This window comes from Notamacropus eugenii, chromosome 6, assembly GCF_028372415.1.
Source record: "Notamacropus eugenii isolate mMacEug1 chromosome 6, mMacEug1.pri_v2, whole genome shotgun sequence".
Classification (NCBI taxonomy): Eukaryota; Metazoa; Chordata; class Mammalia; order Diprotodontia; family Macropodidae; genus Notamacropus; species Notamacropus eugenii.
The window spans coordinates 345,134,103-345,156,969 of record NC_092877.1 but is presented as its reverse complement, the minus strand read 5'-3'; the positions used below and the strand labels follow the sequence as shown (position 1 = coordinate 345,156,969).

The 22,867-nt window shown below is 39.1% G+C and overlaps 1 protein-coding gene across 5 annotated transcripts in view; it reads right to left on the bottom strand.

The window, feature by feature from the left end:
• Positions 1 to 1,023: 1,023 nt before the first annotated feature.
• Positions 1,024 to 22,867, bottom strand: part of ZMAT3 (zinc finger matrin-type 3) — a 45,486-nt gene continuing 23,642 nt past the window's right edge. For all 5 annotated transcript variants that reach the window (XM_072618433.1, XM_072618432.1, XM_072618436.1 and 2 more), the window contains exons 3-6: positions 14,209 to 14,328; positions 9,131 to 9,297; positions 8,887 to 8,987; positions 1,024 to 2,149 (exon numbers count right to left, since the gene is read on the bottom strand). In XM_072618433.1, the coding sequence (XP_072474534.1) occupies positions 1,941 to 2,149; positions 8,887 to 8,987; positions 9,131 to 9,297; positions 14,209 to 14,328 (597 nt within the window). In that variant the 3' untranslated portion in view covers positions 1,024 to 1,940. The remainder of the gene's footprint in view (positions 2,150 to 8,886; positions 8,988 to 9,130; positions 9,298 to 14,208; positions 14,329 to 22,867) is intronic.

The following is a 22,867-nucleotide window of genomic DNA, read 5'->3' as shown; positions in this document are numbered from 1 at the left end:
ACATGGAGCAGCTGGAAGGTTAGAGACTAAAACTCAATTCTATTTCATTCATAAATGCACAACTAAAGAAGAGTACAATCCAACTTCTACAAAATAAAATCAGTATCCAGCATTTTTTTAAATAAGGTTTTGAAATAAGAAGCCAGGCAAGTTCTTTAGGAGACCTCAAATAAAAAACTAAACATCCTGACATATGACAGGAGATAGAACTTTCAGATTCACAGAATTAAATCACCGGCACAAGAATATTACATATATAGACAGACCTTTAGCAGCAAAGGAAAGAACTTACTGGTCAATGGGAAAAACCCAAAATAACCCTCAATTTCTCATTTTTTGAAGCACATCTATAATGCTGGTTTTTCTTACAACAAAGAAGATAGAGACCTCTAAAGAGATCACAAAGTTGATCATCCTTCTCTCTCTAGAAAGAAATATCTATCCCTCAATCCCTCTACCATTTTTTGTAGAAAACAGGTCCCTTGGCTATCATCCAATTTGTACCCAAGTTCAAGTATTAAATGAAGAAACTACAGTACTCTGAAATTGATCTCAAATTCTACTTGAAGGAAAATGGAGAAGGATGAGAACAATTGTAAGAAAAGCTGTGGGGCATGTTTAATTGAATAAGCAACAAAAAGAAGTGGACAAATACTGCAACCTAATATCAATTTTATGGAGAAAATGTCTTTTAGGGAACTTTTATTTAGCCTTGGCTCTTTTTATTTTAAAAGGAGCAAAAGGTTAGGAAAAAAGCATTGAAGGTATGGTTTTTCTGAGATAGGAAGTAAACAATTTCACCTAACACTAGAAAGCACTACAGTAGCTACCCAAGCACCTATAGAAGAGAAGAAGGTGGGAGCAGTCAAATGGGGAAGAGGAGGTGCAGAGAGATGTCTGATTCAATGATTAGACATGCACAATATTCTAGAATGATTGGTAGTCATTCCAGAGAAGATGAAGTATAAAAGGAAAGGTGACCAAACACTGTGCATTGAAATGCAGAAATGGTGAAAATTAAAATACATTTTTTTATCCTGCTTTATTTACAGAACAAAACATAATGGGTATCCCATAGAACACTGAATAGGTCCAGCCTAGCAAATGTAGAGGGTGAGCATGAAATTATTCATAACATCCATGAAATAGCCCAAATCTTATGTCCAGGAACTCCCAAATAAGTGCATATTATTTCACAATATAACACAATCCTTGGATTGAAAACTGGTCAACATTTTACCTATTTTCTGAAACAATCATTCATATACACACTTTGCCATTTTTAATCAGAGTTGTTTCAACCTCAAAACACCCACGGCACAGCTGAGAACTACATAAAAATAAGTTGATTAAAGTTGAAAAATATGTATCTATGAAGCAGAAGGTAGTGGTAGAGAGGTGGAAGGCAGGCACAAATCAAAAACTGGAAATAAAACCTGGCCACAAGGAGGGTGGATTAGATGTATTGGAGTGCAATGAAATTCATACAGTGGGCAGACCCTTATAGTTCTATGAAGAGATCACATTATAACAGGAATTAAAGTGTCAGGAAAGATTCTCAAGCCATTTATACCAATCATCCTAGTCATACTGCACCAAGATGCATAAGGCATGCCACATAAGGCATGAAAGAACCGAAACCTACACTTCCCTGCATCTAGTCAATTTCCAAAGCTACTTCCCATACAGTAAGGCCACACACCTTCTGAAGATTAGCTAAATAAAACTAACCTGAAAACTCATTATGACCCAAAAAGCTCATTCTTTTTAAATCAGATTTTAACGCCTCACAGTACCATTAGGTTTATAGATATCTACATGGAAGCAGAGGCATGTATTCATGTCAAAAATGGCCACAGAGCAGGACAGGTTGACAGAAGGTAAAAGAAGCAGGCAAGATAAACTGCTTTATCTGAAACCACAATGAGCAACGGGCTTCATTATAAGTATCCCAGATTCTCCATCTCATTCCTGTACCGCTGCTCGGACACCTTGCTCTTGTGCTGTTTACTTTCTAAATGCTGCCGGAATTCCATTTCTTCACCAGCCCCAGCATTACACATGGAGCAGTAAAACTGGCCACTGGGGGTGACACACATGGCGAGGTCACGGGGAATCCACTGTCGAGATCGAGGATTGAAGTAAGGCCCTATTCAAAAAGACACAAAAGGATAGAGAGGAACACATGTGAGATGGCTGGGCAAAGTTTCAGAAGTACAGAGTCAACAAACAAAGCCATAAACCAAATGTTTGTAAATTCAACTTAAAACTAGATAAAATGTGCAGGGAATTCTAATAGCTAGCACTTGTACAGTGTGAAAGAAGACTAATACATATTATTTCCTTTAATCCTCACAACAACCTTGTGATATTTTACGGATAAAGAAACTGAGTTTAGTAGAGGTGAAATATCTTGCCCAGAATCACTTAACCAGTAGGTGTCTTAGGTAGGATTTGAACTCAGGCATCTTGTGGACTCCAGGTACAGCACTTTATCCACTATATCACCTTGATCCAAAACAAAAAAATCTAGTAAGTAGATGCTATAGGGTCACTCAGTGCCTCATTGTTGCATGATGATCCCGGTCTACCAAAGGCTTTGCCAGTGAAACACAAGTTCCTTTTGGTTCTATGAAGCTGGCAAAGCTTCCACTATCGTGTTAGTTAAAACTCATGTCTCCTGCCCATAAGCCAACCTAGTCACCAAATGATGAAGCTTTTGGCTATGGTGACCCAGGAAGCAAAAAGACTACATTTTAACAACTCACGTTTAGAGTGCTCTACCATTTGCAAAATGCCTTCCTGACAATAACTCCTGAGTTATGGCTTCACAGTATGTAGTACAAGTATTAATATTCCTTTTCTATAGCTGAGCAAACAAAATACAGTCACACAGCTATTAAATCAGAAGAATTAGGCCTCCAAGTCTGGAGCTCACATCAAGACACCAAATTCGCTCCTTGTACAGAACAGAATTGTCCAACCTCTTCCTTTAAAGGATACATTTCATCCAATCCTCAAATGTCTTAAATGTTTTATCATACTAAACAATCAAAGGAAAACAGAAGATGCTGGAGAAAATACTAGACGTCTAAGCAAGGACTCTTCTCGAGATCACAAAATGTTCCTTTTAATTCCTGTAAGATTTGTTCCCTCTATTTCCCCACCCCCCAAAAAAATGCTCCACATTAATATGGAAATGCCTAATGGCTTGATTTTTTTAAACAGATGGATTCTGGGGGTCATGGAATTCTTCTTCATGATTAAGCAAACCCACAAGCAAGATCAGATGATGAAGTATAAGACAGAAGATAGAGTCTCCCATCAAGAAAATAGATAGTAGCAAAGAGACTTCCAGATGGTAAAAAATGCCTCTGCAAGGCAGGGAGCTGGCAGCCACCCATATGAAAGGGCAGGTCAAAGAAGGAAAGGAGCAGAACTCTCTGACTCACTAGCTGCTTACCATGGCACTTTCCTGTTACCAACAGAAACAGCAAGTAGCCAAGCCAAATCCATCACCTGGTCCCTACGGAAGGACTTGAAGCCTACCCAGATATCTGCCCTTCTCCAGACTCCTAAAGGGGGTCAAACCTTGAAAGAGTGAAAATATAACATCATTAAGCTTTAACCAACAAGCCACTGGACCCAAGATTTCCTTAACTCATCTTTTTTCCAACATATCATCTGCCTACACCCTGTCTTATTCATAAGAATTGAGGAGAAGGACTACACTGGTGATTTCATTGGTTAGAGATGCTAAGAGTATTGAGAATGTGACTTGCCCAGGGTCACACAGCCAATATGTGTCACAGGCAGGACATATAGGATCATTTTACAGCTAAAGAAACTGAAACCAAGACAGGTTAAGAGGTTTACAAAGAGTCACAAAATTAATATGTATCAGAGGCAAGACTTAAAGAATCACAGATCATACAGAGGATCGTAGATTTAGAATTGAAAGAGATTTTAAAGGCCACTAAGTCTTCATTTTATAGATCAAGAAACAGGCTGAGATATTAAATGATTTGCCCAGAGTCACACAGCTAGTAAAGGCCTGAGGAATATTTAAGCTCAGATCTTTCCAACTCCATATCCAGCACTCTATGCTCTGAACCACCTTGAACACGTCTTCCTGGCATCCGGACTAGATCTCTATGCACTGAACAACACTGACTCTTTTTCCTTCTTCATCCCTTAATTTTTTTTCTATATCCTTCCCACTCACTCACTATCGTCACTGTCCCCGCAAAGACGCCATCATTAGAAATCAAGAGCACGGTGAAACGACTATAAAGCAAAGGATTGGAATTCTAAGACAACTAATCAATACTTCAGCATACCACCTGGTATCCTCTTCAAAGTAGCTATTTGTGAGACTGTTTCCTTATGCTGACAACAGTGTCATTGCTGAATACTTTTGGGGTGACTTCTCAGGAAGAACTGCCTTTGGTGCCTCTAACCCAGTCAAACATTCTTCAGTATTTCAGGTATGGGTTCAGTTAGCTGGCCATGGAAGTTTCTTCCAAGTCTCAAATTCTCTCATTTATCTCTTGGGAATGGTTATGACTTAGAGAAATGGGCAAAGGTCTTTTGTGGCCAAGTCTGATGACTCAAATTGATTTAATATCCTTAAGAAGTCTCAAGAATGAGGCATGAACTCAAAGTCTGACTCCTAAACAGACTTTGAAAGAAATACCCAAATAAGCATTCTCTAGAACAGTTGGGAGCAATAGTAGAGCCATCTTTGGAAGAAAGGCAGAAGTAATTTGAAACATTCGTTAGGTTACATTGAAATCTGGGGGTTGGAGTCAGGTGGGACCTTGGAGCGACCAGCCTTCAGAGTTCACCTAGGCCCAACCCTTCATTTTACAGACGAGGAAACTGAGACCCTGAGAGGAAAGGTGAATGATTCCTCTTCTCATTACCTCTACTTCTTCACCTCCCATTCACTTCTCAAACCAGCGCAATCAAAACAGCTCTCCCCTGCATTACTCATGATTTCCTTAAATATCTAATCCAGTTCTATTTTTCTATATCATACACTGTCTGGAATTATACCTCTAATCTATACATCCATTTTCTATCAGATTTTCTAACCATATCTCTAACGCTAATCCTATATATCCAACTCATGCCTAAAATCACCTTCCATTTAATCTGTAAATACCTTATAGATATATAGATATATATAGTCATTTGTGGGTTGTCTCCCCTCCCCCATCAGAATGTAAGCTCCATGAGGGCATGGGCTGTATTTCTGCCTTTCTTTGAAATCTCAGCACTTAAGATAGAACCTGGTACATAGTAAAGGCTTCATAAATGCTTGTAGACTGCTTGCCTAATCTCTGAGCTACTAAAACCACTGGCCTTTCCTCAGTTCTCATCCTTCTTGGCCTCTCTACAGTAGTTGATAATGTTAAACATTCCCTCCTCTTGAATATTCCCATCTCACTAAGCTTTCATGGCATAACTATCTCTCATCTCTTCTCAAGCTCCTTTGTAGGATCATCCTCCACATCCAACCTCCCAAGGATGGATATAACCCCATTCAGGGCTCTGTCTTCAGCCCTGTCTTCTATCTTTTCACCACTTCTCAATGAATAATCTTACTGGCTCCCATGGGTTCTTGATCATTACTTTTTAGACTTCTAGGTCTATATATTCAGCTTTCACATCCATATCTATGTCTATCTGTCTGTCTCTTCTAGTCACACATCACCAGTTGCCTGCCATCTCTAAATGTATATCTGCTGTGGGCATCTCAAATTTGACATGGCAAAATAGAAGTCATTATGACTTCCCCTAAACAGACCTTTGGGTCCTAACTTTCATATTTTTGTCAAGGGAACTACTATCTTTTCAGTCATGAAGGTTGGCCAACTCAAAGTCATCTTCAACTTGCTTCTCTCCCTCATCCCACATGTTCAGTGAGCTGCCACACCCTTTTGATGCTTGCTTTCATCTCTCTTGCATTTATCCCCTTCATTTTATTCACACATTCTCATCTTCTCTTACCTAGACTACTACAATAGCATAGCAATTTGGCCTCTTTGCCTCCACTTCCCCTCCACCATCCATCCCTTACCCAGATGCCATGTTATTATTCCCAAAGCATTCCCAAATGCACTCTCCCCAAAGGTTTGATCACTTTGCTTCCCTCTTTCATTGACCCTATTTTCTCCAGGGTAAAACACAAACTCCTCTGTTGCCCATGCAACCACCATTTACCATTTACAGTCTACTGTGTATGCTACCCATCCTAAGTGCCGAGGATCTACAGATATGACTTGCTCTCTCAATTGTAAAGAAGAGTATTCAAAATAGAAGTGGAAAGGAAAGGAAAGACATGAGAGATGGAAATCCTTCTAGCCCTAAGCTATGGCAGAGGTAGAACCAATACAACTTTGCAACTGACTGAATGCATGAGGTGAAAGAATGGGAAGAGTCAACGATGACTCAGACTGTGAGTCTGGATCATTGGGAGGATAGTGGGACCCTCAATAGCAACAAGAAAAATGTGAGAGGAAGAAGTAAACTTCAGAAGAACATTTTAAGTTCAGGCTGCATCGTGTTGAGTTTGTGGGGCCAGCAGGCCATCCAGATAAAGAGATCTAGCAAGTAACTGAAAAATAAATGAGCTGGGACAGGAGCTCCAGGGAAAAGGTGGGGTGGGACTGAGAACACCAAAAGGGAGGTAGAAAATAGAAAAGGTTCTAGAGGGGCACCTTTAGAGGTGTTAGAAGCCACAAAGACAAGGCAACTTGGACAGTCTCACATTCTCCTGAGTCTCTTACTTCCCTTTGACACTTAGCTAGTCTTCCATCCCTCCTAGTCAGTCAGGAAAACAGAAAATCCAACTGTCAATGGTTCTCTCTCCTTTCTCTCCAAGTCCATTAATATACACATATAGGGGAATTGGTATGTACCAGAGATTTCACTGGCATATATGGCTACATGGAAAAATCTCTCAAACAATGCAGATGACCAAATAGTACGCAATTTATAGGCTTACAGAGTTGCCTAAGGCAACTGAGAAGTTAAGTGACTTGCCCAGGGCCACACAGCCAAGAGGTATCAAAGACAGGACTTAACACTCTGTCTTCTCAACTTCAAAGACAATTATCTATCCAGTGCACAAGGCTGCCTTATGCATATATAAATATAAAAATCCATATATAAAGCATATGCATATATAAATGCACTGAACATAAAACTAGACTCAAAAAATTAAATTGCAGCTATACAAATGCAAGAGTTATCTTTGCTCTGGAGGACCCCAACTGGTTTTTAATGACTCTCTCTGCTTCTACTGCGAGCCACTGATCTTATTTCCCTATCAAAAAGTTCCGGAAGGACTTGTATTTAAGAGGTAAGAGTCTGAGAATAAAAAGTAATACTGCGTAAGTATTGAAACATGCATCTCTCTTTTCTGCGAAGAGGTGGGAGAAGATGGGTAACGATTGTTGTGTACACCCAGTGACAGCCACGTTGTGAGAAGGCTGACCTTGACAGACTTAGTCCTTCTCAGCAATGCAAGGATCTAAGACAACTCTGAAAGACTAATGATGGAAAATACCATTGACACCCAGAGCAAGAACTTTGGAGTCTGAATGCAGATGAAAGCATAATGTATGCTCTCCTTTCCTTTCATTGTTCTGTTTCTTCTTTCTTATGGTTCCTCCTATTCTAACTCTTCTTTACATCATGACTAATGTAAAAATTTGATTCATATGAATACATATGTATATATGTGTATATATATGCGTGTATATATGTATATATATGTGTGTGCATATATATGTATGTATGTATGTGTGTGTGTGTGTGTGTGTATGTGTGTGTGTATACCAGATTGTACGCCATCTTGGGGAGGGGAGAGGAGAGGCTGGGGGAGAAAATTAAAAACTCAAAATCTTACGAAAGTGAATGTTAACGACTAAAAATAAACAAATTAATTATTTTTTTTAAAAGAGTGTTGTGTACACCCACAGACTTAGTTGCTTTGTTGGTCAATTTTGCTTAATTGTTTTTCTTTGTTAAAGAGTACATGCTATTAGGGCAAGAGAACACATCAGAATATGCCCATGAAAGTTAAAAAGAAAATCCTGAAATAAGCTGATCCAGCTTTGTTTAGCCAAACTCAAATCATTCAGTTGGCAAATATTAGAGGAAATAGATAAGGAAACTGATAAGGAAACCATGATGTGAATGGTTAAAATGAAGGCAATAGAATTCTAGAAAAGAAAAAAGCAAAGCACATTCTACTTCTCACCTATCTAAGTCTGTGAGTCAAATATTCCAACTTTCTTCAGCAACTTTTTGGTCCCAAAGCAATTTCATTTGCCCTAGAAGTAGGAGTGCCTTGAGAGCAGGGACTTGTTTTTGAAGGGAGGAGATATTTCTAAACTTTAAAGAACCATGCAAATGCTAGTTATTACAATATACAACAATATTTAATACCAAGGTCATTATTACAATAATTATTATTAGTTAACCTTTCTTCTCATTTCCAGTGTTTAGCATAGGACCTAACACATAGTACGTTTTAAATAAATGCTTATTGATGGAATTTCTGGCTACTGGTGTAGAACAACCCTTTGTAACTTAGCCTTAGAAAGCTGCCAGATACCAAAAAATTAACTGACAGGCCAGAAGTAAGATACTGAAACACACACACACAAACACACGTAGAGCCAGCATAAAGGATTGGACTTGAACCCTGGTCTTTCTGACTTCAGGGCTACCACTCTACCCACAATGCAACACTGCCAAAGGAATTACTACTCCAAAAATTATCAGAGTATATGATGAGAAACAAAAAAAAATTTTTTCAGACAATTTCTCTACCCTGGCAAGAGGCAAATTAGAAGAAGACATGTAAGGTACCTGTATTATTTTGAAGAGCATATGCATTCCTTCTATTTTGCATCATTTTATATTCATTCCCTTCTTTCCGGGTCCTCCGTTGACTCACCTCCGATGCATCTCTGCAGAATCAAAATAGGAAAAGGGGGTGTTGAGGAAAGGGCAAGAGAGAGATGTGACTAGAAGGCCATTCAAAGAAGCATGTCTTGTCCACAAGCCCCACACACTAGGTCGGCAGTCTTAGACAACACTGGGTGATACCTACAAGGACAGGTTGTTCTGGGCCTCTACCAGTCGAGTCCTCTTGGCATGATTCTTCCCTTTGTAGTGAGCCTGGGCCACAGCAAGGGAGCTGAAGGAAGCATCACAGAGCTTACAGTAATCGTTCTCAGTGGCCCTGATCACTCTGCTGCCGGGCTTGGAGATGTCCACCTGACAAGAGAGAAGCAACAGGGAGAACTGGCATCATTTGATAGAGAACTTACAAGGAAGCTGGGTTCTTTGGCCCCTCTCAAAGGTCCTCTGAATAACCACCTCAGGGATTACAGTATCATGGATTGAAAGCTAAAAGAGGCATCCAACCCCTTTATTTTACAGATGAGGATTTTGAGGCCAAGATGGCTAGTGACCTTAAGGTTACCTAGGTAAAGAAGCCCCTGGGCAAGTCATATAATGTCTCCAGGCCTCAGCTGATGAGAGGAGGATCTCTAATGAATGAAGGGCCAAGACTAGATGGTGTTGGATGCCCCTTCTAGTTCTAAATCAATGATTTTATGGTCCTAAGTGTCAGAGTCAAGATCAAACCCAGATCCTTTAACTCCAACTATAGCCCTCTTCCCATGCTCCCTAAGAATGAGGTCTTTAATATCCCTCTGTGCTCCCGTGGAGTCACCCAGCATTCTCAGCTCCCTTCCTGGAAACTTTGCTGAAGCGTGACAGTTTAGCATAAGCTACTTTCAAGACAAAAGTAATAAGACTCATTTATTCTCACTGGGAGGAGGTCTTGGCTCTTTAAAGAAAGAAGATAATTTTCAAACTGTGATTTTGTGTTACAACAATCTTTCTCCTCTACTTAAATATGTAAATGGCTGATTACCCACCATGGGAAAAAGAATTGAAATTATGGTGGAGTAAAGACTGAGATCAAATATCAGCCAAAGCTTTGAAAATAAGGCCAAAGAAACCTCACCAGGAAAAAATTAAATAAATCTCATCCCAGAATTAACTGGGGCCTGGTGGGCAGGGGCAGCTAGGTGGGGCAGTGGAAAAAAAAGTGGATCCAAAACAAAGTGGATGCCCACTAGGGAAGATCTAAACAAATCAAGGTATATGAACATCACAAAATCTTACTGTGTTGCAAGAAACAATGAAGCTGATGAACACAGAGAAGTCTGAAAAGACACATGAACTGATGCAAAGTGAAATTAAGTGGAAAATGAGGAAAACAACACACATATGACTACAAAAAATATAAGTGAAAATATAAAGTGAAACCTAAGTAAAAAGAACAATCATGAAGCCATGTTGATGAGTCCACTACAAATGTTACATAATTTCAACTGGACTCTCACAATCCTTTTTTCACCTACCTAAGCAATTCACTATCACACTCACCATGCTGGCTCTTTCAAACCTTTTCATCCCTCTTCAAACCTCCCTTGGTTCGCTCCTTTCCCCCCGATTCAAATGAGCACATTGACTCTTTGCATTTCATTGAAAAAATTGAGGCCATTTACTGAAAGCTCTCTCTTCTGCCCTCCTCTTCATCTCACATGACTCAGATGCTTTCTGCCACTCTGTCCCCTCTACCCTGTCTCACATGAAGTTATTCCATTCCTGCCTCCACCATTAGTAGCTATGATATCTTAGCCAAGTGATTTAAACAGTTCAGCCTCAGTTTCCTCCCTGTAAAATGGAAACACTTGCTAAACTAACCTCAGGGCTTCCTAAGGCTCTTCCAAAAAGAGGTGTAAAAGAACAATCCAAAAGCAAGGTATATCTTTTTCCTTTAGAAGGCAAATTCGTCTATAGACACAAGGGATCCCATTCCATCCTGTTTTCTCCAGCAGATTGTCTCCTCTATCATCCCCACTGTCATTTATCATCAATCTCTCTCTATCTAAGGGACACTTCCCCATTGCCTACAAACATGCTCATGTCTCTCACATTCTCCAAAAACCCTAGCTATTGTCCTACTTCTCTCCTCTACTTTGTAGCTAAACTCTTTGAGAAGGTCATGAATAACTCCACTTCTTTTCCTCTCACTTTCACATTGCTTAAGTCTGGCTTCTGTTCTCATCATTCAATTGAAACTGCTCCCTCTAGTTACTAATGATCTCTTACTTGCCAAATCTAATGGGCTTTTCTCAGTTCTCATCCTTTTTAATCTCTCTCTCTGTAGCCTATGACATTTTTGATCTATTGGAGATTCTCTTTCCTATAGTTTATTAGGACACTACTCTCTCCTGGATCTCCTTCTGCATCTCTGATTGCTCCTTCTCAGTCTCCTTCGCTGATTCTTCATCAAGGTCATGCCCACCAACCATGGGGGTGCCACAGGGCTCTATCCTGGGCCTGCTTCTCTTCTCGTACCATACTATTTCACATGGGGATCTCCTCAGCTCCCATGGTTTCAATCTTCATCTCCATGCAAATATTCTCATACATATATTTATCCAGCCTTACCCTCTCTCCTGACTTCTAGTCTTACATCACCAGCTGCCTATTGGGCAACTCAAACTGAACATCCCATACACATCTTAAACTCAACATGTCCAAAACTGAACTCATAACTTCTCCATTCAATGCCCCTCTCTTCCTATGTTTCTGTTACTATCTAAAGTACTACCATTCTCCCAATCTCCAAGACTCACAACCCAGGTATCATTCTTGACTCTGGAGTAATAACAGTCTACTATTTTAATAAATATATGGGAATCTCCTTGTTCCAGAAGACCTGGGATGAATTCTCAGCTTTGCCAATGATGTCAGTGATACTCATCTATAAAATGAGGAGATTGGACAAGATGACCTCTAGGATTCCTTTCAGCTCCAAATTCATTAATTATGTATAAGTAGATAAAGGAAGTGAGTCAGAGAGCTAGAACAAAAATTCACCAATGTACATTCTGAGTGTCACATTGGTACCCTTGAGAAGGACAGAGGGATAGACTGGGGGAGAAAAAAGAGGAGTAGAGAGGAGGAAGAAAAGATGACCTCTAGACATGAACAAGAAATCCACAACATCCAAAGGTATAGGGGAGAGTTAACCAGCACTGCTGAATGGAGTATCCAAGTCACTGGTAACCTGGATCCATCACAATGCATCTGTCTAATAGGATAGATATGGGGAAGGGGATCTAGATGGAGAGAGTGGCTGTAATGAGCAGAGAAGAGCAAAAAAACTCCTAGAGGTGGGAGTCAGAAGAGTTACTCCAGTCCTGCCACCACCACTCAGTAGTAGTGGGATCTTGGCCAAAGGACTTGAACATTCCAGCCTCAGTTTCCTCCTCTGTAAAATGGAAACACCTGCCAAACTGACCTCAGGACCAAAAGAGGTGTAAACTATAAAAGGACAATCCAAATGTGGGGGACTGTAGCTTACTCAGCACGTGGCACCATACCATATCTTAAATTCAGTAAGTGAATTCTTCTCATACATCCAGCATGAATGGGGCGAGGCAAAAGGAACTGAAGCCCAGACTCAGGATGTGGCAGCAGGGACAGGAAAGCAGGGGCTGTTGATATGTTTCTGGAAAACTTACAAGCCTTGATAGTGGCTGTCTAAGGGGTTCGAGAAGACAAATATGGTCCCATGGAATCAAATCTAGGGGACTTGGAGAAGATGGTATAATTAACCAAAAGTCAGGAAGAATGGTTTGTGGTTAGAGGACAATAGGGATGATGAAATCAATAAGGAGAACCCTAAAAACTCTACCAAGCTCCTTCCATATCTCAGTCATTTCCTTAGTGTTTGAGGAAAGCTATACTAAGACCTAAGCTGCTCCATTCATATCTGCCATGTCTTCTGCCATGGTGGATGAATTTCAAATAATTGTCACTTAGTACAGAGATATGTTCTTCGCAGAATGATGGAATCGGAGAGTTAAAGGATACATCAATGGCCACTAGTCAACCCATCCCCCCCATACCAACTGACAAGTGGACAAATCTGTATCCTGTGTCAGCTGAACAATATGCAAGTAGCAGCAGCACCTGCTCTGACATTCTGGATGAACCCACAGTTCACCTGGAAGATACCCAAAGTAAAAAGCATTCAACTCAACCAGTCAACTTCTAAAGGTCCCATCTTAACTCAAGGTCCTCTCTTGACTTGTGATTCTGCATTGTATTTCTCATATTTCTTAAGAAATTCATGAAATTTAGCAATTCAGTTTTATAACAACTCATGAGGATGTTTGGTTTGGGGATGTCATTTCATTTTAGGGAGTGGAAAATAGTGTGGTGGCTAGTATTATTATTCCTACTTTATAGCCTGCAAATTGAGGTGGAAAGAAACAGAATTTCCCAATCCCCTCCCCCCAAAGAAAAAAGCAGAAGGTGCCTAAAGCCAGGAGCTATTTCACTCTGTCTTGTAGTCTTCCTCCCCTCCCCCCAATTCTGACACAAAGGAGGTACTTAAGAAATGATGGGTGACTGATTGACTGATAGATGTTTTACTCAATAGTCTATATAATGAATCCAAGGCAGACAAAGGAACAGACTCTTTCTGTCTTGTCCAGTTCTCACATTTACACCCCTTGGGCTATTCTTCAAAGACCTCTGAATTTTGGCTCACAGATAAATTTGGATTTTTGTTCAATTTTTTCACTTGATAGTGGAGTCCAGAAGGAGCTTAAATCAGGCTTCCTGCTAGGTAGTCAGGAAAAGGGATTATTTGTGATGGAATGAGGTCCTCTGATTGCACATGCAGGAGCAGCCTAGAAATCATTCCTTCCTCTCAGTCTGGCAGACCAGATTCATTTAACCTAGAAGTGGAAGATTACAGAGAGGCAGACTCCCATTAACTATATTGTCATCACATCTGAGTCACACTCAATGTAAAACTCCACTACTAAGGCTAGCAAAACTTTGCATTCATCAAACTCAGGCCCCAGAATGAGGAGGGAGAGACAGAACCACATTTCACAAACATTTGGCCACCTGTCTGACAATGGATCTGTAGAAAAAATTAAATAGCTCTCATTCTAGACTATCCATTAATCTTTCAGATCCCATCTGCCATAAGACATCTGCCAGGACTGTTCCTCATTGGGTAAGACAAGAAGATTTTGTTTCTAAGAAAGGTGAGAACTTTCTGACCAACATCTCTTCCCACCTTACCTGGGGGGAAGCTGGCACAACAGGAGCAGGTACAGGCTCCACAATATTGCTCATCCTGGTAGAAGGTGGACAGCTACTCGCCGCATAGTAATTCCGGAGTTTCTTACTATGATTTTTACCCTAGAAACAGAGTGGCATAAGTCATTGTTATCAGGAAAGTTTCAATCAGGTGAGTATTTTTTTTTTAAATCAACACTCATTCATTAATTCATTCACCTAGCATAGATTAAGCAGCTACTATATGCCAGGCACTGAATAAAAAAGAGAAAAGCCACTCCACGAACCCAAATTTTTTTATCTAGAAAGATACAGTGTATACCAAGATGGAATACAAAAATAACACAAAAAATAAATACAAAGTAATTTCATGTAGGGAAATTATGTAGGGAGCAACTTTAGATATCATCTGATCCCAGAGTTCTTCACCTTTATGTATCAGAGACCCCTTTGGTAGAGTCAGTTTGGTGAAGCCTGTGGGCTTCTCCTCAGAATAACAGTTTTATAGGCATAAAATAAAATACATAAAAATGAATGAAAAAACAAATGATATTTCTAAATAGAAATGAAGTACATAAGATTGCAAAGGATAGCAATTATATTGAGATATCAAAATTATATTTTATAATATTGAGTTATCAAAAAAAAAATTTTAAGTTCATAGACCCCAGGTTAACAATCCCTGATCTGAACCAATACCCTCATTTCACAGAGGAGGAAACTTTGTCTCAGAGAAAGGAAATGATTTACCCAAAGTCACACAGGTAGTAGCAGGAGTGGATTTGTACTCAGTGAATCCAGCCCCACTATACATATTTCATACTTGCAGCACTATCAAAAAAAATCACCTCTCTGAAGTCCACACAGTGTCTAGCACAAGAATTGGTTAATTCCAGATCTAAATGTAGCCAATTACCTTCCTTATTGTTGCTTAGTCATTTCAGTTGTGCCCGACTCTTTGTGTCTTGGCATTTGGAGTTTTCTTCACAAAAAATAATGGAGGGATTTGCCACTTCCTTCTCCAGTTCATGTTACAGATGAGGAAACTGAGACTGAATTAAGTGACTTGCCCAAGGTCACACAGTTAGTAAGTGTCTGAAGCCAGATTTTTAACTCAAGTCTTCCTAACTTCAGATCCAGCACTCTATCCAGTGCACCACCAAAAAAACCAGAAAAGATGCCAAAGAGGAGGTGTTACACCAAAACCAGGAGAAATTAAATTTTTAAAATTCTGAAAATATATTGAGTTTTTCCCAAGATCCTGGTACTTTCTCTAACTTAACAACCGTCACACATTACTGCCTGGATAGGAGCTAAATGCCACTCTCAGTTCTCTCTAATTGTTTCAGAGGATCTGAGAGTAAATTTGAAAGGCTCTCAAAGGCCATCTGATCTAACCACCCCTCTCATTTTACAGAGGATGAAATTGAGGCCCAGAGATAAGAGGTAACTTGCCCATGGTCACTAATGGGTGGGATTATAGGTTCTCCAAATCACCTGCTCTAGACATTGTACCATGCTGTTATTGGGCCAGATAATCCGAAGTAATTGATATTTGGCCAGAAAATAAAGCCATCTGACTTCCAGACTGTTTTGCTTATGCTATCATCCCAATTTGTCAGTGTTCCTCTAACACGTGCACCAACAGTTAATGTAAGAAAGGATACAAAGCAATGCAGAGGAGGAGGCGGAAGCCTGAGAGAGACTTTTTTCCTTGTTTCAGACAATGCAGAGTAACAAAAGAAGAGGCATATAGGATTCCCTCAAATGTGTGTATTTAAATTATTAAAAGAATGACTAAGAGGCTTATGGGTAAAAATTCAGTCTGGATTGATCGTCTGGGGAGCAAGATTAAGGAGTTCACCATTATCAGGACTTCAGTCATACTAACTTCTTATTTTTGAAGAGCACTACAATTAGCTATTTCATATTATTTGTTCTTTGATTGTTTACTCTACTCAGCAGTGTGTATAATGAAGAGTGCTAGATTTGAGAGTTAGGAGAAACCTAGGTTCAAATCCCACCACTGACACTTTCATTTATCCATGCCACAAGCACTTAATAAACTCTTACTGGATACCAGGAACTGTGCTACATGCTAGAAATACAAAGGCAAAAGAAAAAATCTCCACCCTCAAGGAACTAACTCTCCTTGGATTTAACTGGCTTCATGACTGAGCAAATAAATCACTTAACATTTCTGAGCTGTTTTCCTCACCTGTAAAACAGGGGTGATAATCTCTGAAATATCTGGTTCCTAAGAGGCAGCACAGGAATGATAATCCCTAAATATCTACCCCCTAACAGGATCGAGGGCTGGCCTTGGAGTCAGGATACATACTGACTGTGTTTGTGCCTTCTCCAATCCTAGCAGACATCCCTCTAGGACTGAGTTACAGATATGTCACAGTTTTTCCCTGACAGAGGGAATTTCCACACCTAAAGTTCCCTACTGTCAATGAAATGGCTAGGGGAGATTTTTTTTCAAGGATCCAATGAAATGATGCCTCTCAATTGAGTGGTAAACCTTCCTGCTATTAGCATCAGCAGCCAGGGAGGTTGTTAACCCAGTCTACGGAATATTTTTAGAACTTGATTTAGCCACCAAATCTTTGCACTTCAGTAATATGATCTTTCCACTGTACAATTATCATATGTTATCTTACATTTCTAGAGTGTTTTAACATTTATAAGGCACTTCTCCTACAACCACTTAGGAAAGGATGGAATAAACCCGCATAAATCTTCTGCATTTCTATAGATTAGTAACAAAGCCCAACAGCAAGAGACAGAAAGAGAAAACCCATTTAAAGCTATGGTAGACACTATAAAATATCTGGGAGTCTACCTGCCAAAACAAACCCAGGGACTATATGAACACAATTACAAGATACTTTTCACATATATAAAGTCAGATCTAAGTAAGTAGGAAAACATCAGTTGTTCATGGGTAGGCTGAGCCAATATAATAAAAATGACAATTTATGTGAACCTTGGCTGATCACTGTAGCTGTGTCTAAGTTTCTAGATTCAAAAGAATGTGAATTCCTTGAAGGCAAGGTCTGTTTCCCCCTTGTCTTTGTATTCTTAGAGTCTAACACAGTGATGCTTAACAGGTGTATGTTCATGTTTGTTGGTAGATTGATTTAGAGGAAAAAAAAGGAAGGGTGGTGGAGAGGGAGAGAATGCTTATATTCCATCCTTTCCTTTTTTTTAAATTTTAAATTTTTAAATTTTTTATTATTAATTTTATTTATTATATTAATTAATTTACTTATTTACTGCCATACCAATCCAACTATCAGATAATTATTTTCTAGAACTGGAAAAAATAATATCAGAATTCATCTGGAAGAACAAAAAGTCCAGAATATCAAAGGGACAAATGAAAAGAAATGCTAGGAAAGGTGGCCTAGCACTACCAGATCTCAAATTGTATTATAAAGCAGCAATTATCAAAACCACTTGGTACTGGCTAAAAAACAGAAGGGTAGACAAGTGGAATAGGCTAGGTACTCAAGACACAGAAGGCAATGAATATATCAATCTGCTGTTTGATAAATCCAAGGACCCCAGCTTCTGGGATAAGAACTTAGTGTTCAACAAAAATTGCTGGGAAAATTGGATAACAGTGTGATGGAAACTAGGCACAGGCCAATGCCTGACACCATTCACAAGAACAGAGTCCAAATGGGTATAAAGATCTAGGTATAAAGATTGATACTATGGACAAATTGGTGGAGCAAGGAATAGTGTATTTATCAGATTTATGGAGAAGGGAAGAATTTTTGACCAAAGAAGAGATAGAAAGCATTATAAAATACAAAATGGATAATTTTAATTACATTAAACTGAAAAGTTTTTGCACAATCAAACCCAATGCAACCAAGATTCAGAGGGGTACAAAAAACTGGGAAAGAATTTTTGCAGTTAGTGTCTGTGATAAAGGCCTCATTTCTAAAATACATAGAGAACTGAGTCAAATGTACAAAAATACAAATCATTCCCCAATTGATGAATGGTCAAAGGATATGAACAGGCAGTTTTCAGAGGAAGAAATTAAAGATATCTATAGTCATATGGAAAAATGCTATTAAATCACTGTTGATTAGAGAGATGCAAATCAAAACAACTCTGAGGTACCACATCACCCTGTCAGATTGGCAAACATGACAGAACATGAAGATGATAAATGTTGGAGAGGATGTGGGAGAGTTGGAACACTAATTCATTGGTGGTAGAGCTGTGAGCCGATTCAACCATCCTGGAGAGCAATTTGGAATTATGCCCAAAGGGCTACAAGAATATACACACCCCCTTTGACCCGCAATATCGCTTCTAGGACTGTATCCTCAAGGGATCATAAAAATAGGAAATGGTCCCATATGTACAAAATTATGTATAGCAGCACTCTTTGTGGTGGCCAAAAACTGGAAATCAAAGGGATGCCCATCAATTGAGGAATGACTGAATAAATTATGGTATATGAATGTAATGGGATACTATTGTGCTATAAGAAATGATGAACAGGAAGACTTCAGAGAGGCCTGGAAAGACTTATGTGATCTCATGCTGAGTGAAAGGAGTAGAACCAGGAGAACTTTGTGCACAGCAATGACCACAGTGTGCAAGAGTTTTTTCTGGTAGACTTGGAACTTCACTGCAATGCAAGGACTTAAAAAAATTCCCAGTGGTCTTTTAAGGCAAAATGCCTTCCACATCCAGAGAAAGAACTATGGAGTTCAATCACAGAATGTAGTATTATGTTCTGGTTTGTTGTATGATTTCTCCCATTCATTTTAATTCTTCTACACAGCATGACTATAGTGAAAATGTATTTAATAGGAATGTATGTGTAGAACCTATATAAAATTGTATGCCATCCCACGGAGGAAGGGGGAGGGAAGGAGGAGGGAGGGGGAAAAAATCTAAGTTGCATGATAGGGATTGTAGAACACATAAAATAAATAAAATTAATAATAAAAAATTTAAAATTTAAAAAAAAGGAAAGGATGGAATATAAGCATTCTCTCCCTCTCCACCACCCTTCCTTTTTTTTCCTCTAAATCAATCTACCAACAAACATGAACATACACCTGTTAAGCATCACTGTGTTAGACTCTAAGAATACAAAGACAAGGGGGAAACAGACCTTGCCTTCAAGGAATTCACATTCTTTTGAATCTAGAAACTTAGACACAGCTACGGTGATCAGCCAAGGTTCACATAAGTGACTGAGCTGGGATTCAAACTCATGGTGCCCCCAGAGGCCAGCATTAGCACTCTGTTGATGATAACTCTGATTTTATCCATTCAATGACTCAGATAAAAAGCATAATCAGTACTAAATATGAACTCTGGCCTCTCTTACTTCCATTGCAGGACTATGACAGCTTTTTTTTTTAAGGACTGGTTTATTTTTTTCATAGCATTGCTGGACACCTCCCCCCATCCTATGTTGTTCCCACCACTGATGATGGTGGGTGAATTTTGGGTACACCAGAGATGGCCCACCTCAGATGACCTAGGAGAAGTCTGGTAGAGAGAACCCATGCTTTCCAAACTTTGGTTGGTATTAAAAAGCATAGGTCAGGCGTGATTTTATGTCTGAGCAGGATTTTTAACCTAGGGACAATACCTAGCTGCCTTCTCTGATAGAAACTGCATAAGATAAGCTTGCTACGTTAAACATCATTCTTTCCAAAGGCATCTATTTTTATCCCCTGGATACTGGTTTGTCTTTTCATCCTTCCTTTGAATATCAGATAACAGAACTGAACATAACAGAAGTGGCCGGTTCTTACCTAAATACTAAACATTACAAATGTTAATATATGGTACAGTGGAGAATGTCAGGCCTGGAGTCAGGACATGAGTTCAATTCCATCTTCAGACATTTACTAGCTATGTGACCCTGGGCAAAACACTTAACCCTGTTTACCTCAGTTTCCTCATCTGTAAAATGAGACAGAGAAGGAAATGGCAAACCACTCTAGGATCTCTGTCAAGAAAACCCTAAATGGGGTCAGTAAGAGCTAGACACAATTAAAATGATTGAACATAAATCCTAATCCACATTTAAGAAAGCAGAGGCAACACTTTAAAAGGGACTGTGTCCTCTCTGGCTTACTATAACAGCATGATACCAGTATCTCAACTTGCTCTTGACAGTAACAAATTCAACATGAGCACTGGCTTTGGAGTCACAAAACCTGAATTCAAATCAAAACTTTAAACAAGTCATTTTACCTTCTTAGGACCTGTTTCTTTGTCTATAAAATTAGGAGGCTGCACTCAGTGACCCCTCGGATCCCTCTGCAACTCTAAATCTATGATCAGTATAGCATGGTTCATAGACCTGGGTTCAAATTCTGCCACTGCTGTGTGACAATGACACCACTTTACATCTCTGAGCCTCTGTTTAAAAAAAGAGAAAGCACGAAACTGAGATGGTTTGGGCCATTCCAGTTCTAAACCTATGATCCAGTATCAGAAATGTGAGGCTGATAACAGACTGCTTGCCATGTTGGGGAGGGAAAAGAGGAGGCAAGGAGGGAGAAAAAAATTTGGAACTCAGAACCTTATAAAAGTGAATGTTGAAAACTATATTTACATGTAACTGGGAAAAAATAAAGTACTATTAAGTGGGGGGGACAAAGAAATGTAAGGTTCTCAACATGTTTCTTAGGGTTTTCTCTCAATTTGGGTTCATAAATTTCCTCCTCGGAGCATCTTCTCTCTACCCTGGACATTCTTGCTGATAAGACAGTGTTATTGTACAGCACACCATGCTTGCCCCTAAGGAGCAGCAGCCTGCAGACAGATGCTAATAAAAACGAAGGCATGCTTTGTCTCCAGTGATTTGATTTTTAAATTAAGTTACAACCAAAGCCATGATTTTGAGGCTATAAATATAAATGACCTCATTTAAAAATAAAACAGCCTGGAAGCATTTGGGGACTGGTTGACCAGCATAAGAATCCCTAAAACAAGGCAAAAACTGCTCCTAACTTTATGAGAAGAGCAGTGAACAGATCTGGTCCATACAAGGAAGCAAGAAAATGTTTCAGAAGTGTTCATTAAATGCTCCGGATTGTGGAAATATGATGTGTTAAAATATAAAAGCAAGACACTTCTCAGACTGGACAAATGGCTTTCCCTTTTGTCAGTGAGGCAAACAAGCATTTCAATTAAACTAATAAACATCAGTTAACGTTAATTAACATCAGTCAATTAATAAATATGCATTTATTAATCACCTATTGTTTGTGATTTCCACATTAGAACTGATGAGCTAAGATTTCTGGGGGAAAGGGTATTATCATGGGAATTATGTGCACAACTTAAAACTAATATATATGATGCCAGTGAAAATTCTTATAAACTGTAGCCCAGGGTGGCAGCTGGAGGTGAAAAGAATGAGGTGTCAAGGCCACCTCTGATCCATAATGACTGAGTGACCCTATGAAGGGTCACACATGCCCCATGCAACTCTCTTGGGCCCTGATTTCCTCCTTTGTAAAATCAAAGTATGGAACACAGTGGCCTCTGGGGTCCCTTTCAACTCAAGATCTGTGAACCTAAAATGACAAGTTATGGAAAAGATGTTGTTCTATACAAATAGAAGGAGCTTCCTATGACAATTAAAATCATAGGTCTAGACCCCTTCAAAAGAAAAATTCTATAACAAGTCACAGAAAGTAAGCTCTTCTGGAAAACAGATAAAGGACAGATTTTTAATAGCATCCCATAAAGAAGTGTGCTGGGTTTGGAGTCAAGAAAACCTGAGGTCACATCTTGCTTCTTACACTGCCTCAGACAATTCCATAGGACTTAACTACTATGTCACAGAGGGATGACAATTTTAAATGGTGGAAAGAATTCCCACACTGGGAGATCCCTTGAGCCAATACAATCCCCAGTCCTTCCACCTACCTTGCATATGACAAAAAATGAAATCAGATGGCCTGTCCCATAGAAAACAGGTAAATAAAAAATTGGCTTTTCAGAAATTCTGAAATTTCTATTTAAATAATAGGAGGTATTGGGGATCCACTTGCCAAAAACAAACCCAGAAACTATATGAACACAATTACAAAACATTTTTCACACAAAGTCCGATCTAAATAATTAGAAAAACATCAGTTGCTCATAGGTAGGCTGAGCTAGTATAATAAAAACAACAATTCTACCGAAATTAATTTACTTATTCGGTGCCATACCAATCAAACTACCAAAAAATTATTTTATAGAGCTAGGGAAAAAAAACAAAATTCATCTAGAAGAACAAAAGGTCCAGAATAGCAAGGGCATTAGTGAAAAGAAGTGCTAGGGAAAGTGGCCTAGCCATACCACATCTTAAATTGTATTATAAAGCAGTAATCATCAAAACTACTTGAAACTGGCTAAGAAATAGGGCAGTGGATCAATGGAATAGGTTAGGTATACAAGACACAGTAGTCAATGATTATAGTAATAGAGAGTATAGTAATTTAATGTTTGATAAACCCAAAGACTAACTTCTAGGATAAGAACTCAGTATTTGACAAAACTTCTGGGAAAACTGGAAAATAGTACAGCAGAAACTATAAAGTCAAAACAGATATGTAATTTAGATATTAAAAACTGATACTATAAAAGCAAACTAGGAGGGCAAGGTATA